Below are 18,827 nucleotides of genomic sequence, written 5' to 3' on the forward strand. Positions count from 1 at the left end.
CATGTATAAAAATGAATTTTGATCCCGTTTTGGAAAATATCCACAGCACAGTTAACCCCCCCCCCCCAAATATCAATAAAAATATCTCTGATGATCAGGGATTTTTAAAAATGTTCTGGACCCCAGTAGCAATTACCAGGAGTCCATAACCAAATTGTAGTGACAGAAATTCCCCCTCCCTCATCCTGTGATTTCAATCAGCCTCCACCATACCCACTAATTGGTAATAAATTCCAAAAAAATAATGACATGTTCCTGATAACAGAAAAACTCTGTTTCTCCATGTAACTAATCAACATTTCATACCCCAGAAAATTCTCCATAAGCGTTGATTTCCTCTTTCCCCTTTTTTTTCCGACAATAAAAATTCTTTTTCTCTTTTCTTACCCAGGCCTTGTTCCACTTTTCCACGCTAATCACCCACCGAGTTTCTTTTCTAGTCTAGGCGCTAATTAAACGATACTTGCGCAACATGCGATCACTCGTTGGAATTTGTCCCACCAGTGGAAATGAGCCAATGCACCAACTTGTCTAGCATTGGAAACCATTGAATTACCTAAAGATGGTAAAATACCAGTGGACATAAGGTCTGGATACGTAGACGAAAATTACGGTGGTGGAGATACTTTAGCCTGAGGGGAGGAATGCAACGACACGAATGCCAACGGCCTGAAAGATCGTGGGGAGCGCGTGATACGCGCATCATGCATTGCTGGGGCGCTAGGGGGAAAAGTCTTTGAGGATATAAAATTTCATGATAAAAACATTTTTTAATTGTTGCAAAAACCATCCAGCGACATTGACATGTCTACAGTGACGTTAATTATCGCAACATTTTTTGGTTATTATTATTAATTTGTTCAGGGAGAAAGCGACATATGTTGGGCCGATGAAAATTTTTGCCAGACGACTCCTCAGGGAGGGGGAGAGTGTACACAATTTTATTCGATTTCAACTATCGATTTCCCATGTACGATAATGATAAATCAATTATCCTGTTCTTGCAGGGGGTATTTGCTGGTCATCGATAAGCAACGGCAAGTGCAAAGAGCTGATGAACCAGGGTGTCACGAGGCAGGAGTGTTGCGCATCAAACGCAGCAGCTGCAACTGCCTACTCCGACGAGGATCTCGATAGTGGGAGTTTGTTCTTCTGGAGGGTGCTCGGGGGTGGTGTTCAGTGTCGGCCGTGTCGAGGTACGAATTAAGAAATATTGATAAGAATTAATGGTAAATGGCAGATGAATAAAAATAAACTAGGGCACTAAGTGCACTGCTGGGCGCGACGAGCTTTTGACGAAAGCTGGATGATTTTAAATGATTTTCAATTGAAACTAAAAATTAGTTAAAAGTTCAGCCGGTCAGAGTACCAATAACCAGACAGGACTATATTGCCCACTGGATAATAATCTTCTTTATACCGTTATTAACCTAATGCGAGGACATGAAATTCCAGTTTTCATGTCATTAGCACTTTATGAATTGTATCTGTACTAATTATGGCACAATTCATTATGCCAATATCATCACAATATAATTCATTGCAGGCACAGGCACATTTTATCGCAGGTACAATTAATAATTGAAAACTTATTGAATAAATATCGTTTATGGAGGAGCATTTTTTACCCCTCTGCCTTAAGATAAAATGTAGAAGTATATTGACAACTACATAACACCAATTCGAATGTTGAATAGTCTGTAGTATCGTAAAAGCTCAGGAGATTTACCCCCCACCGTATAATAACAAAAAAATCAATATTTTAATTGCTCATTAGGCCCAATCAAATGAATACATTAAAATCAAAACTGAAGAATGAAAGTATCGATCAAATCGATATAATAAATCATACTACGACTATTATTCCTGAAATAAAAAAAAAATGTAATGAGTTGTGCCGATAATTAAAAAATACCGTAACAAGTTGTCCCCATAATTAATTTTTATAACGAAACGCGCTGTAATATTACCACACCGTAATGAGTAGAGGCAATACTCACATATTGTTGGGGGTGAAAATCATCAATAACCGAATTAGGAGTGAAATAATACTCCGCCCTATTGACAGAGGATTCGATTGTACTGAAAGAGCTGTTGTCATTTTATCAAACGCAGAGAGCTGTGCAGAGGTACGCTGCGAGGAGGGAAAGAAGTGTGTTGTCAGACGGGGAAGACCGAGGTGCGTCTGCAGTCCCGAGTGCAAATCACCACGTGGAGGAAGTGGACCAGTCTGCGGTACCGACGGCAGGAGCTACCGTAGCCTCTGCAGGCTCAAAAAACACGCATGCAAAAAGGGAAGTCACGAGCTCACTGTTGCATACAACGGTTACTGTCAAAGTGAGTCGCCCGACGTATCTTCAAATAAATTTCATAATTCCAATATTTAATTATAAGAGCGCATAATTTCGTGCCCAATTCCGTACCCTATTATCTTTATCATCCTAAGAATAGTGAAGGAAATTAAGGACGACCGGATGGATCGATTTAATGGCACATAGAAATCGTATTTAAAAAAGGCTCAAATTGTTTCTAATTCAAAGCTAGGGATATCCTAGGGATTCGAGCGGTTTCAAGGGGAGGTAACATCGACCTCAATTTTTGAATAATTTATTTGAGAGAAAAATTGAATAAAAATTTCCGAGCAAAGATCAAATTATTGGCTGCAACTAGTGCATAAAATGAAGCAATTTGTTGTTGAAATAATTAATTAGAATTAATGCCGAGTCCCTTTCGAATTTCCATCTGATTGTTCATTGGTTTCTTTCGCCTTTCGGATAATTCAGAATTTTCGTCCACGATCGTTAACTCTCGTAATGACCTGGCGATCCTCGTTAACCCGGGCCCTTGTGGCACCCGACGGGCCCGACAGGTCTCTGTCAGAACTGCCGAGACTGTCACGGAAGACCGGAGAAAATCAGTACTGCCGAACCAATAAGAACTTAGAACTCATTCATCCCTTCCCCGAATTTTCAACCAATCGCATGCTCACATCGAAATAGCACCCTCCAAACACATCAGACACTCGTCATCATTCGACAACTCAATTTCGCTTCCAAGAGAGTGCAAGCTCTTTTGAGACTTGGACTCGCCAAACTGTACATATTGTAAATAACAAGAAATACTCGAATAAATAATATTTCATTCCACCTCTGGACTCCTGGAATTCATCATTTCTTGAACCCACTCATCCCTTCATTTTTACGAATAACTATTGTTAAATAGATCGGTTATTCAACTCAATTTGAGGTGATAGTCAGATGTTTAAAAAACGGAAGAGAATAATTATGAAATTGTCAGTGAATTTTCAGGCCCATCACAAAAGGTGTACCCGGAGAGGAAAATTCTTTAAAAATGGCGGGCTTGTTTCGTAATCTGCCAGTCAAAATAGTATTCAGCAAAAATTACGTAACCGTTAGGCATTTATCATATTTTTTGTGGAAAATTTTGGACTTTTTCCTGAAAATTCACTGAAAAAGTGCGTAATTGTTCCGTAATTATTACCGAATATTGTTTTGACTGACAGATTATGGAACAGGCACTTAATTTTCCAAGAATTTTTCCCTCCATGTACCTGAAAACTGGCTAAATTTGACTCCAAATTGCATAATTATTATGGGTCTGAATATTAAAATTGTTCGCCACTGAATAATTTCTACGAAATGGTAAATTCATTTCGCCGGATAAATAAATTTTTTGGATTGAATATTTCTCTCGGAGTTGGGCCAATACGAAACACACCAAGTAAGGGGTAGAAATAAAGTAAATTTTTAGACATGCTTCGCTTGATCAAAGTTATTAAAAGTCACCATAATAGGGAACAGTGATGTATTTTATGCTCCGCTGAATCCATAAAAATTCACGAAATGAAAAAAAATCGATAAATCGAAGGATAAAAAAATCGAAATGAGTTCACACAGATACTTAGTCAGACGTAAAAATGCAAGTGGCGTGCGTCGAGTCCACGGCTTTTATAATCTAAATCGACACCCTCGGACCGCAATGCTCGGGTAAAAGGATATCAGAAAGTTGGCGTGCGTTCGTTCGTGCGTGCCATTGCCCAGCCGTTTCAAGAGCGGAAAAGGGAAATGAATCGGTTTAGTACGCGTTACTCTGTCTACTCTACATACCTATCGAATTACTCACTATCGTTAAATTAATTTTCACACCATTGATTCATATTTCCCAGTGAATTTATACCGCCAAATTATACCTTAAATTCAACGACTCAATATCATTGCAAAATTCATGATGAATCGTAGATTTTTTCCGAATTGAGTGATTTTTAAATCTAACAAAATTGATTAATTATGTTCTCAAAATTATTCCGTGAATGCTGGAAACTTGATTTTTCTTATAGACTCATAACTGAAGAAACAGTGGATCGATAATTCCTCCAAAAAATACCTCAAAATCAATCAAAAGACCTCGAAAAATTCCTGAATATTACTTCAAGGCCATCTTAATTATGGACTTAAAAAAATGAAGTCTTAAAATAACCCTCCACTTCGTGGATCAGCGAAATCCAAAATCTTAAATTAGGCACTTTCGAGTGCGTTATTCCCTTTAACACACGTCGTAATATAAAATCATCTTCACGTCATCATCAAACACGTGCGCTCTACATTTTACGGCCCATGTAATTAACAAATTCATTTTCCAACCCTCATACTTTCCAGAAAATCTTTGCTACACTCGTCCGTAATTTACACTTTTTCTCCTCCATTACAAACGACGAGGCAAATTGATTAATCGATCATTTCCAATTCATCATTCCTATTCTTCATCCTCCCCTCCTCAATACATTCATTTCAACCGCTGAACCCAGCGACTGAAAAAATCCCCACCAACTAAACTAACTGGACAATGTAATTAAAAAAATCATCGAACCCCACATAAACCCCCGAATAATAACGTATAAAGTGTCGAGCAGGTTCGTGCGAGCGTGTACGCTGTGGCCAGGGTCGAAGCTGCCTGTTGGATCAGAATCTGAGTCCTCACTGCGTGAGGTGTGCTCGCAAGTGCCCCCAGGCACCTCACCAGGTCGCGAGCGCACGACCCGTCTGCGGAGCCGACGGAAACACCTACAAGAGCGCCTGCCACCTGCGCCTCGCCGCCTGCCGAGCTGGCCGGGCCATTCCCGTCGCCTATAAGGGCCACTGCAAACGTGAGTGTCTTCTCCCTTTTTTTTTCTCTCTCTCTTTTCATTTTAATTTTAGTTTATTTTCATTTTCTCCAGTTTTTCCCCCTCTCGTCTCACTCTAAAAACTCTTTTCGTCTCTCAGACCTCTTCCTCTCCTCCCTCTTCCTTCTTTTTTTTTCCCCCCCCGTTCACCACCTTTTTTTGCTCTTGTGTACTCTCTCTTACGCCTGCTCCTTCGGAGCCAACATCACGGCCAATGCCACGGCGAAGTCAAGGACCCTCTCCCTGGCCATCCGTGGAGTGTTATTCGGTATTAAGGTGGGACGCATTTTAAAATAGAATTTTTACAAGTCCCAGTACCCACACCCCTCCCGGGCCAATCGCCAAACCTGGTAGACGGATGGAAGAAGTAACGGGCTGTGGGGTGGAGGGGTAGGGGAGGGGGGTGGTAGAAGGTGGTGGCTAGGTGGGAGGGAGTATTTGGTTTTTTGGTCGACTTGTTTTATTTTTGGACAGATGGAGGGGGGAGTGTTTTAAACTCCCGATCAGCGGACAGAGGATGTACTTGGAATTAAATTGCAACTGGTGTCACATAAATTATTGATATTATTTTTATGGAATGGATTTGGATTTCTGGGAGGAAGATTTCTTCTCGAGGGGGGGAATGGCTAATTCATTGGTGAGTTTTGGTTTTTATGACGGTGGTGAGAATTGTTTTGTCTTATTTTTTATACTAGGGGGGACGCGAGGTATTTAAGAACAATGAGGTTGTTTATCGATTTTTTAATTATTGGAGTAGGGACAGGGATTGTTAAACAATAAGGGAAAGATTCGAGGATGAAGTTTAATATTTTATTTATGGTATGCTGAAGGTATATCTTTCTGGTATGATGTCTCCAGATCAACTGACTCTTAGGGACCAAAGTTTTCACGGCCTGGGCCCACTTGACAAAAGAGTCTTGTTTATTCATTCCTTTCTGCTTCTGTTTATTAAAATTATTCTAACCATTTCAGTACTGTTTTGGAAAAATTATAAAATATGAACAGGGACTGAAGACAGCTATGGACATACGATTAATTTGTGTCCACACATACCAAAGACTCTCAATAAAAATTGATAGCGGTGATCGATATAATCATGATCGTTCAATTGATCATGTCAGAGCTACTTAAACCCACAAAACCGCCGGCAATTATCCCACTCCTCGGCATTTGTTATCAGTTGCATACACCACTAGGCTGTTTTTACAGTCTACAAGCAAATTGAGTTCTCCCCAATCCCCCCCCCCCCCACAGATTGACAACTTTCCCCGTTTAACGGACAACAATGACGAAAATCCGTAAAAAAAAATTAACTCACCTCATCCTCATTTCCACTTCACAACTCATCTCCTCCATAAAATCAATCACCGTGTCATCAAAACAGCCCCATAAATAGCCACAATCATTATTTCAAAGTGAAGAAAAATCTGCCCTCTCTCAAACTCAAATAAAATCCAAATGATTTATGAGAGAAAGCCAAATGACGTGTCCGGTGAAATTTGTATTTTATTTTTATATCTGCATATATTCAGCATCGCGGTATAAGTGATTCCAAAAATAATATCCTTCCCCTTGCCCTCTCATGTCTTGACTCACGCACCACCAACCTGGATGAGGCACACGGTACCATGCCGTGTAAACACATCGTATAAACTGGTATGCCGGAATGCAGGATATGCATTTGGTGTGGCGCTTACGTACCAAAACTGTTTACCGTTCCATTTGTCAATATTAATGTCCCCATCTGCCGTGTACATAAAATAGTGTAATAAACATTGGATGAACAGCCACACAGGGGCGGGAGGAGAAGAGGGACGTAAGATGGGGTTTTTTTTTTTTTAATGTGAATACCACGTCTTACTCACGACGTGTACTCGAATACGAGTCATGTCCTTGTGACGTCCTTGCCCTGCGGTCAATGACCGCACACCAAGCGCCCACGCAACTTCTGCAGTTGTCTCAAGCGCGTTAAACTTTTTTACAAGACACCAATTTTTGTTGATAAAAAAAACCAACGGGAATTTTTTTTTCATTTTCTTTCGGAGTTCAATACATTTGTTTGAGACTTCACTCTATTCGATACATTTTTATTAATCGATTCATAGATTTTTATCGGACTGGATGTATCGATAAACATTTATGCGATGTCAACCTATAATTGGCAAATATGAACATTTAATTTTTCTCATGAGATTATCAATAAATCCTTATCAGTCCCCATTCACTTATATTTTAGTTATACACTCGCTAGTGTTGATTCCATTAAAATTATCGAACATATCGAATGATCCGTAAATATAAAATCCATCGAATAGGTCCATGCAATAATTTTTTCCGAACGATACACAACACGACTACCAAACGGCACCATAATTCAACCAAATTTTCCCATTCCCCATTTCCATATTCGAACTCGACATTTTTCAAAATTTCCCTAGACCTCATTCTTCTCGATTCCCCTAAACATTATTCCCCAAATAATTCCAATCAACGATCCATACAATTTATCATCAACCTCACAATTACCACGCAACCATCAACCAAGGTTGAGCACCATCTTCTTACTCCAAGCGTCTGCCACCCGATTTCCAGACGCCGTGAAGATCTGCACAGTGCCCAGCTTTTACCTCTCCAGCACGCGGTGTCGACGGCATTATAGCCAGGAGGTAAAGGACGAGCCACGGCACACTCACTTCGTCCTCCTTCTTCACTTTTTTTTTCCCTTCTTATTTCATGTCTTGTCTTTTTTTATTCTCATCCTCTTCTCCTCTCTCCTGTGTACTGATGTCTTCTCTGCAAGTGCCCCCTTCTCCTCCACCCCTGCACCATCACCCCCCCCCGTCGTCCCGCGCCGGCCCCACTGCCACCTCCCCCATCTCTGGAGTCCGGCACACCGCGGACCAGGCATTCGCCGAATGTTCTACGTTTTATACTGAGTGCCGAAGGTACTGAGGAAAAGATCAAGAGAGGGTACCTCTGGGGAGTCTACCGGTGTGTATGCACTCGACGAGACGCAGAGCGGTGAAGGGTAGGGTATATGCCGAAGGGGCCCCGCGCGGACAGCCTCACAAACAGCAAAAGAGTGCTGCATGCTGGTGTACACTAGCTACGGCGTCTGGCTTGTACCCGCTCGCTCAACACCCAGGCGTTTATTTATTTATTTATTTATTTTTTAATGCATAAAAAATTGTTGACTGTTGAACATTGTTGGGTTATTTTTAGAATTTTTCAGGCTCAGGATGCAGAGGGTATGGGGATTATTGAGAGTACTTGATATGTGTGGACAAAAATGAATCATCTGTCTCGTTTTTATAGTTTTTGTCTGAATAGTAGCGAAACGTTTAGAATTGTTTTAATAAATAGAACTAGAGAAGAAAGAGAAAGGAATGAATGAACGAGGGCTTGTTGAATGGGTCTAGAGTGTGAAATCTTTGGTCATCAAGAGTCAGTTGATCTGGAGACATCATACGAGAAAGATATACCTTCTGCGTGCGATAATAAATAATTAAAGTTGATAGTTGAATCGTTTTTATATTATTGAGACAATCCCTATCCATAATGCAATAGGGATTATCGGTTTTCGGTGGAGGAAAAATTAATGGAGGATGCGTTGATTAGTGTTTTTTATTGCTAGTGATAAGTTATAAGCCGTGTGGTTCATCATTGAGATCGTGGAGTCTGAAAAAAAAATTTAATGTGACAATTTCGTTACGCCCTCGGATTCAGAAATACCGGTTAACATCTCGAGGGATAGATAAGTCGATTTACCGGGGTTTGCTAATTAATTATACTGGAATTTAAAATTGAGGAAAAGTCAGAATGAGAGATGAATTGTTTGCATCGGTTTTTTTATTAATACGTCTGTGTATGAGTGGAGTGGGGTACCGGAGGCTGGACACTAGGGACCAAGAGCATTGTACATAAAACGTGTGGGTATTCGAGTAAATAAGTAAACAATCCGCAGAGCCGTGGATGGAGGTGTCGCAGTGTAAATATTCTTGAAAAGATGGTAAAGATAATAATAATAAGGAGGTGTGAATGCGACACCCAAAGATAAGCGCAAATCCGCGAAGTTGCATCGGGAGTAAAACAATGATTTACGTGAACTTTTGGTGGACTCAATTTTTTAAAGTTCGATTTAATCATTATAAAAATTAAGTAATGCGCGACTTATCGTCCAAGTAAATCCTAATCTGATAAAATATTTTTTTCACCACAATTTGGTTAAATATTATATCATCAATAGTTCTAGACAAAAATTATTTAAAAATCGACATTCAATAAAAACTAATGGACCTGACCCTGAAGATCGGCAATCATTTAAACCCATTAAAAAAATTACCTCATTCGTGAATGAAAATGTTTGACCTACTTTTCTCAAATAATGAAAAACTAAAAACTCCAATTTTCAGTGATCAACAAAAAAAATCACGTGAAAAATATCACTCCAAAAAATATTCTACCAACAAGTTAATTTTTTTTTAATCTCAGGGTGAACTTCCCCTTAACCCGATCCCGAGAACTTCACGCAACACCCACCCCTCCCACCTTTAATCTCAAAAAACTCTCGTTATACGTTGGCTATCGATTCCACTCGGTTGTCAGTCGATTAATCACGGCTGCACCAACACGATCCCGGCAATTGTAATAGGTCATAAATTAGCGGGATGTTACAAGCGACCCTGCCCCCCTTGCCACCCTCCCTCCCACCCCCTCTCTCGTACACTTCCACCCAATGTCTGAAAGGATATTATGGCATACCACCATCTCCCTCCCCACTCCCACCGCGAAACTCCACCGATTTGTTATTTTTTGCTGTCACTCAGTTTTGCCTCGGGTATCCCCATCACTCCCTCCACATCCCCACTGCCACCAGGGTCTTTCCTACCTTCTCAAATGATGCATCGTTGCATTGTGTTATATCGCTGTCGTAGCCTAGCCACCTCAATATATTCTTCATCCTCCTTCACTTCCCGTCTGCCTTTTAAAATATTTTTCATCTTTATTTTATTTTTTTTTCCCCTCTTCTTTTTTTTTTCTCTCACTCAGTCTTCTCTTATCGTATCAGCCAACACACACGATACACCAGACATTGTCTGTCTCGCTCGTTTAACCACAAGTTTTCTCTCACCGATTCTCTTCTCAACACACAAGGTTCAATGGCCCACCACCGTTTAAAACGCAAACGTCTTAAGAAGGTTTCACTTAATTTTTATACATGTCTGGTTGATTTTTTTTTGTTACTCGACGGAGGGAAGGGGAGGGGGGGGAGAGGTAATGAAAGGTGCGGAATGTGTCGCGGGGATTTTGGGAGGAAAGTGGAATTTTTTTTGGAAATTTTTTTTACAAGAAATTGCAAATAAATGTTGGAAGCGACTCCTAGAGTGGTTAATTTTTTAACTACGAAAAAATGACAATTAAAAAATGATGATTGATAGGAGTGAGTAATACCTGCGAAGGTTAATTTTTTTGCCCCACCGCTTCAGGCAATTTGTATTCGACGGAAATAATATATTTCGATACAAGTGCGACAGGTTTTTCACGCATATAAATATGAAGTCGAAGGCCCGAGGCGAAGCCGAGGGCTGCCAATCACACGTGTGCAAAAATCTCTGTCGCACATGTGTCGAACACTATTTTTTGTCGGGGAAGTTAAGCTCAATGAGTTTATCAAGAGGCTGTGCCTCTTTTCGTTTACAAAATACATAAAAAGGTAATTTTCGGTGTAAACTGGACGTGATAAATAATATTTTTTTTTATTATTACGGCCTGCGAGTGGGGAGTGACACACGTGTAACCAACGGCCGGTGGTAAAAATGATTTATCACATTGCGTACAATTTTGTTTAATGAAATTATTGAATTATAATTATAATTTATAAATTTTATAAATTATGATCATCCTTGACTGAACGTGGTGGGGTTATGGTCAGTTGTACACGGAAATAAATGTTGGATGAAAATTAGACTTCTAGAGGGCAAAGCGTGAGAGGAAATGACAATCAACCACTTTTCAGGTCAAGTTTTGTTGACAAAATTAGACTCGGAAGAGTAAATTTTCTGATGAAACTAATCTTCGTCCTTCGTTTCGCCCCCTGGAGTTTTAATTTTTGCTTAAAATTTTTTTCCACATAAGCTCCCGAGCATGCAATAAATTTCATTAAACAAAAACTAAACTGACGTATACGTTTTATAACTAAATAAAATGTCGGTTTTTTCTCATCTCCGGCTTCTACACCTGAAAATCGCGAAATCCGAAAATCAAGGAGAGATAAATTAATTCAATTTCAAAATTCACTCCAATGTTTTTATGTTTCCTGATTTAGAAAACATATACATATATATATTTTATATATAAAGAATATATAAAAAAATCTGTATTACTGTGGGTCCTTTCCATTATATTATAAAAAGCGGGGAAAACTCCCACAGGGACTTTCTCGATGCAAATTTTCCCCAAAATCCATCTCGTGACCGAGGAGAGTCAACAAAGTAAAGACCAAGCATTAAGGGTAGCAGGAGAAATTATATTGCCCCCTAAAAAGGACCTTCACCTGATCGCAAATGTTACGTCCCTTCGTCATAAGTCTTCGTTCAGAGCACTTCCCTTTAACTGTCTCGACCCAAATCATCTTAAATAATAATCAGTATTTAAGATACTAAAAGTGTTTGATTATTTCGATCCCCATAATCTCATACATACTAACACCAGTTTATCCCACTTGTTCACTGGGACAAAGACAATCTCCCCAATTGTCTCGTGAAGTCTCCTTAGTATCTCGCGGTGTTATTTGAAAATAAATCATAATAATGAAATAATTTCCCTGAATTTGTGAAACCTCATCAAGGACCATTAATTAACTCAACCACACATTAACCTCAATGATTCATACTGGGCGCGGACGAAGGTGAAATGTGACATGGGTATGCAGTCAATGCCTAGAGTATATAACCAATTATCGCATACCGCGGTTCTAGAGACCATCACGCTCCTTTGATTTCAGCAGACTGCGCACAAAACACAACTGCCCCCCCCCCCATCACTACCAGCCTATTCTATCCTCCATTATGTATATGTGTGCGCTGAATAAGGCGCTGGTGCGTGGTTCCGTTATCGTATTTTATCGTATCGGTAATCACATGGGATAAAAAAAGGATGAGTAAATAAATTCTGTTTATTTATTCCGCATGCGTCTAATCACATGCACAAGGTAACGAATGGATTTAATTAAAATGAAAAAAAAATATGGGTAGCAGGGTGAATGGATAAACAAAAGGCCTTAGATGCAGTCTCTACGATATTTTTCCAATCCATTCAATTAGTTTGTACATACATAATAGATATGTAGGTCCTTTAGAAGGATAATTAGGTGAAGGATCGACTCTATGGGGCTCGTTAATTGGCATTGACATTTGAGGCTTGAATTATATTGAAATGATACGGTTTTTATTTGGGCTTTGGCGCCAGTTCGGAGTCAAGGTACCGTTTTAGGTACGATATTTACTTAGATTTAGTGGGGTATAATTAATGCTGATGGGGTGGGTGACGGGGGGATGTTGAAGGGGGAGTATTGGTTATAGAATTTACGGTGGCACAGCAAAAAATGTTTTATACGGTAGATTAGGTGATTGAGGTAGGGGTAACCGGTCAATTAAGAATGACTTGAGATTCTATTAATGGATATTCTTTCAATAGAAGTCAAATTATATTGCTTAATTTATTTTTCAATCATTAATTTTAAAATCATAATAAGTGAGGAGATCATAACATGAAAAGTTATTGACAATTTTATGAAGGTGATTGAATTCAGGGAATTTCCGTATCGTTTGGTGTTTATTTAATTTGTTTCCGAATGCAATCGAAGATATTAACTTGTTATTGCCGTAGTCGAATCAGATTGGCATTTATTTAATGTCACCATCAACCTCCTGACTTTTGTTATCTGAATAAAATTTCAAGAGCGAGATAGTACGAACTTGGGATGCACTTCAGCAGGTTCTAAAATCGAGGAGACTTGAATTGGTGGTGAAGGAGATAAATGTAGGTTGCAAAGAAGTTAATATTGCCACTCGTTGATTTTTTATCCTCGACCGTAAATTTGAAATAAAAAAAGATATTTATAGTAGATAAAAGTGCTTTTCAGACACAATGTAGAGGGATAAAATCGCAGGATTCAGGTATATTGTCATAAAGTGATGAAAATAAGTACTGCGGACAACATCATCCTTTCACTGATATCTCGGAGTCGCTATTCATAGCGGCTCATCGTACCTTATTTTGAAAGTTATACGAAAATTTGAATTTTTAGTTCCTAAATTTTTCAATGTTTTCATTCTTGCTATCGGAAATTTAAGTATTATGGTTTGGGAAGAATGACTGAAAGTTTCATTATCTTAAGTTATGGGATTGTGTTGCGTGACTAAAAAATAAAAAAATTTTTTTGTTGAAAATAGCGCCTGATTCACATTTGACGTTTGACTGTGAGCTCCTGGATTGATATTTTATTTGAATATTTTTGTTCCAATTCCCCGAGACCGTCGCAAGTCCCCCAACAATTGAATAATTTAAAAATTGAATCACTACACTCGTTGATTAAACTACTGGGAAAAATATATAGGAGGATGTTTTCAATTGGCACCCAGAGTTCTGCTTATTTTCGACAATCAAAATAGATGACCAACTGAATTAAATTCATTTTGATTCAAACCGTTCAAATGAAAATTATAATTGACACGTGGTGGGACATTTTGGTATTTTGACGGCAGGGCAGAGGGTTCAGTGACCGCTGCTCACTTCTTATGATTTTTTTCAATGGCCTGAGAATCGGTTAAATAAGACTATTATAGTTGGGCGCGTAATTCAATGTGGGAGGACGGCGGTGTTGACGGAAATGGGGCGAATAACCTGAGTCACATTGAGAACCCCCCACCTAATTCACCCCCTCTTTATTATTTCTCAAGTCCTTGACACAGTGACATCCTCATGTGTGTCAATGACCACGTGGAGGTCTGCCATCGTCCATTGAACTGATTCGGAATGGGAGGAAAATTCTTTTCATTGGATTAAATTGAGTAAATTCGGTCGAATAAAGTACATGTTAAATCATGAGTTGATTAGATGGAAAAAACATATTTATAATTCACTCAATGAAACCAAGTATCTAGATGAGGCTCAAAAAATTTTGGCACAATTTTTCCTTAAATCTATGGATATTTATTTCTTCATTGAGAAATTGGATAATTGTTTGAGTATTGAAGTAATAATTATTGGGAAATTGTCCCATTGATTTAGTTAAAAATGATTACATATTATCAATTAAGTAGTACTATTAATTTTTATTCGGGGGAAAAATAATGTGCGAAATTTCATGAATATTTTTGGTGAATTGTTTATATTTGTTTTTTCAGCAAACGCAGACTGCACAACAATACGTTGTCGCGAGGGCCAAACCTGCCTGACAGAGATGAACTCAGGACGTCCACGGTGTGTCACATGTACCTACAGATGTCCCCGGAAACGCGAGAGAATCCGTGAACGCAAACGAGACAGACACCGCGAAAGAGACTGGGATCGTGATTCACCCAATAATTCACTGCTGTGCGCAACAAATAACATTACCTATCCCAGTTGGTGTCACATTGTCAAGGATGCATGCGTCACCGGTTTCGTCTTGGAGACACGACACGCTGGACCATGTGATTCTCAAGATGCATCCTTCTACGGTAAATGTCTTTTCACTATTCTCCATACTAATGAGTTAAGAGTGATCACTCAGTAAATTCGCAAGCGTTCAAGGATATCTGGGAATTTCATGGGCTGTAAAAATGATTTAGCAATAATTTTTGAAGGTTCGATTAAGGATCGGTTCAACCGAGGAACAAACTTTTTTCGGGAGAAAAATGTAATACCATTTTTACAGCTCAATTTTTCCTCAGAAATGTGATTTTTCAAGTTATAAATTTCATTTGATATTTAAAAATCAAGAATTGAATTTTTATGAATCAAAAAAATCAATTGAACAAAAATTTCCAATGGGGTCTTCTTCCAACCAGACATTTTAAATATTCATTTAGGTATGATAAGTTTTTTTATGTATAACAAACAATTGAAAATGACGGTAGAAAGGAGAAGGGGAAATAATCATTCGACAACGTACACAAAGAGAAAAATTCTTGAAAAATTACGTACCTGTTCCATAATCTGCCAGTCAAAACAATATTCAGTAAATATTACGGAACAGTTACGAATTTTCGTTACGAGTTTTGAACTTTTTCCTGAAAGTTCACTGAACAACTGCATAACTGTTCCATAATTTTGTAGTGAATATTGTTCTGACTGGTAGATTACAGAACAGGCACGTAATTTTTCTCTCTGTCTACAACTACTAACTAATTTAATTGGCTAAAAAGCTCAATGTGCCACGTGCAATACAAGATCACTTTCCCCGTCTGAGTTTATCTTCATTAATGAAGAAATAAACATTGTTTCTGAGATTAAACTTTCATGGCTCCTCTCAACACGAAGATGTCATTTTAATTATTACTACCGGGAGATTTAATAAATACAGCAATTGAATTTTATGGGAATATAATCGTACATTAATCGAGATTTATGCGAGCCGGAATGGGAAACAACTGCTTCATCGCGTGCTTCATCATTCGGAGGGGCACTAAAATTTGCTTCACATGTGAGAGGCGGAAGGCCCCCACACTTCAAACAGGGCGGCCTCGCCATCAACTTCTCTTTTTGATCCTCTGGCTTAAAAATATGAAATATGAAGTTGCCTCACAACTTATCAGACATCTGTAGCTGGGTCTGCCCCCTCTACTGATCTCAATTATTTATTCTTGTGTCATTATAATTTGTTACTTCACTAATAATACAATAATGAAAATGAAATTCCGATAAACTTCATGAGTGAATAACCACTAATGATTAATAATTAATAGGCTGTATTTTGCTGAGATATTGAACGCGTCGTCGAAACATCGATTTAACTATATCGGGGTATTGTCAACAAATTATAGTTCTCATATTATCTATAATGTGAATATGTTAATGGGGAATGCTTTTACAAGTAGAACGATTACAGGTACTGTAACCGACGATCGATTATATAAAATCATTCATCATAACCTAATCTTGCAATTGAGGTATTCGAATGTTTATTTGGATTTCATGTTTTTTAATTTTCATGCCAGAACGTCAATTCACAATTGACTTGAATGATCCTGGATCATTGTCTTAATTAACATTTTCCGGTCATTAATGTAAAGGAAAATGACATAAACGAAAGACAATAAACGAAAGCTGAAGGGATAATTGCAACAATTGACAAAGTCAAAAACGATTCACTTTTAATTTTCTGAATAATTTTATTTTATTAAATGTACAGCTTATTAATTTACTATTTCATACATTAAATCTATTCAGTACTTTATTTGGTCCTAATGTAACCCCTTATGACATAACAGATTACAATTTGTTACACGTTACGTATCGCGATACATTATAAAAAACCTATATAACAAATATTTGATATTTCACCTACACTGAGATTATCATTCCTGTTATTTCAACATTCTTAACACTATCATATCACTTCAATATATTTTATTGCTACTATATATTAAATCTATTAACCTATCTTACCTATTGGCCAGCAAAACACTTAAACACTAATAAGCTACCACCTCACTGATCTCTATTATACCTAATACCTAAGTAACATTTTCTTCATTGCACTTGGCAGTGGCTTAAAAGGTCGTCCCCCACGCTCAAATTTCGTAGGTCCCACCGAGACACCAGCAGGTCCATATGTGAACACAACTGGCTGAGACACCTTCTGAGGAGGCTTCCTAATTATCTTTATTGCCTTCCTAGGCTCTTTAGGAAGGTCATAAACAAGCCTCCTCTTTATCCGGAGATGGCGTCTGCCGGTGGCCCTTAAACAAGGGTCACTTTGGCACACACGATGCCATCCCCGGGATACTTGAGCCGCGTTTAAAAGAGATCGCGGATCAAGATACCTAAAAATAGATTGGACCATTTCTGCAGGCAGAAATGCAATCGGATCCATGTTGGGCTTGCCAACACCGCACAGGCGCATAAGTTTTTTAAAGAATTCCATGTTGCTACTTCTCTAGGAAATCGCAGAATGACAGGAGCTCCCACGCTGACCCTTTTTATACCTCCACCCCCTCCCCGCGGTTACCCCCACCACCGGGCTACCCCCACCCTCCGCGGTGTCGGCCAATCAGACGTCTTCGCGGGCGACCAATGGGGTTCAATCATGATGTGATAATTTCTTTCCATGATCGTGATAGGTTTTGACTATAGATCCTCTCGTATGAGGGATTAGAAGGAATATTCATGAGTTCCATGGATTTTTGGAATCTCCACACGAATAATAGAAAATTCTAATGAATATGATTATGACCAATAGGCTAAAGCCTATAATAGGATTAAGCATATAACAGGACTAATAGGATGAAGCATATGATAGGACTAACAGGATTAAGCCTATAACAGGACTAATAGGATTATAACTACTAGGATGTCGCCTGTTATAGGACTAATAGGATCATGACTAATATGCTAAAGCCTATGAGTCCTATTATACTAGGATTATGACTATAGGCTAAACTATGACTATAAAATAGGATTATGACTATAGGCTAAAGCCCATTAGGCTAAAGCCACTTAGTCATAATCCTCACTCAATAGGAATATGACTATAGGCTAAAGCCTATTAGTCATAATTTATTCAAGCTCTCAAAAAAATTATTTACGCGTATGTTTATTCGGTGAAACGCCAGGAACTGTGAGAATAAAAAGCGAATGAAATTTTGAAAAAAATCGGAATAAATGAATAAAAAAGGCGGAGAAATTCGCCTCAAAAATAATTTATTCCTGATTAAATCCTACGGCCAAGATGAATAAAAATGCCACAATGAAGAAGTGAATGAAATGTTTTTATTTCTCGAACCTACGGAATTGAAGTTGCGAAGTGGAAAGGTGAATAGAAACTTTCATTGATCTCCACAAGTGGAGTTCCAAGCTCACTCCCAAGTGTTTCTACCGGACTCCGGGGAACTGACGTAGCAAAAACTTCTGAATCTCGTATGCGTCGTGAGATAAATATAGTGACTGACGTTTAAAACGAGACTCGCCTAGTTCTTGAGAACTAGTCCTCCTTCTAAGCTTGTGTTAGTATTATGCGGGCCCAGAGCAGACGGTTTATCTCATGAGACGCTACCCACCTGTACTAATATCGGGGAGTGGAGAGATAATGATAATAAAAACAAGCGCGAGATTTTTCATTTGAAAATTGAAAATTAACTCTTTTTCACTCGGCTTGTAAACAAAATTTTTCATAGATTTTTTTTGACAACTGAGAAATTACACCGTAATAGCATATTCCAATGCAAGGAAAAAAAAAAGTTGTCCGACGAAGGCGAGGTCTGTAACCACACTCATCAGGAAGTACATTTTTTTTCATTTGTTTGTACGATAGTTTATGATGCTGGTGAAAAAGGCAGTTTGTTGCACACGAGGTGCATGGAGAGAATTTTTTTCGACAAATTCTAATGCTGGCATGAAGAAGGGACGCAACGTGATGACTACGAAAGAAAAAGACTCCTCA

General features: G+C 38.6%; 3 protein-coding genes across 4 annotated transcripts in view; 1 reads left to right on the plus strand and 2 right to left on the minus strand.

Annotated features, from left to right (window-relative positions):
• The window catches only part of LOC135165212 (uncharacterized), a 54,515-nt gene that overhangs the window by 30,791 nt on the left and 4,897 nt on the right, over positions 1–18,827 (minus strand). The window lies entirely within an intron of this gene.
• The window catches only part of LOC135165206 (follistatin-A), a 30,734-nt gene that overhangs the window by 7,779 nt on the left and 4,128 nt on the right, over positions 1–18,827 (plus strand). For both annotated transcript variants that reach the window (XM_064126288.1, XM_064126289.1), the window contains exons 2-5: positions 1,008–1,196; positions 2,116–2,337; positions 4,931–5,164; positions 14,590–14,904. In XM_064126288.1, the coding sequence (XP_063982358.1) occupies positions 1,008–1,196; positions 2,116–2,337; positions 4,931–5,164; positions 14,590–14,904 (960 nt within the window). The remainder of the gene's footprint in view (positions 1–1,007; positions 1,197–2,115; positions 2,338–4,930; positions 5,165–14,589; positions 14,905–18,827) is intronic.
• LOC135165216 (uncharacterized) lies at positions 16,381–17,363 on the minus strand. Its single transcript, XM_064126302.1, has one exon. The coding sequence runs from the start codon at positions 17,310–17,312 to the stop codon at positions 16,896–16,898; it is 417 nt and encodes a 138-aa protein (XP_063982372.1). The 5' UTR covers positions 17,313–17,363; the 3' UTR covers positions 16,381–16,895.

Source organism: Diachasmimorpha longicaudata, chromosome 8 (assembly GCF_034640455.1).
Source record: "Diachasmimorpha longicaudata isolate KC_UGA_2023 chromosome 8, iyDiaLong2, whole genome shotgun sequence".
NCBI lineage: Eukaryota > Metazoa > Arthropoda > Insecta > Hymenoptera > Braconidae > Diachasmimorpha > Diachasmimorpha longicaudata.

What these genes read in the sequence shown, in the direction of transcription:
- LOC135165216 (XM_064126302.1), bottom strand. Translation starts at nt 17,312, where the DNA reads ATGGAATTCTTTAAAAAACTTATGCGCCTGTGCGGTGTTGGCAAGCCC.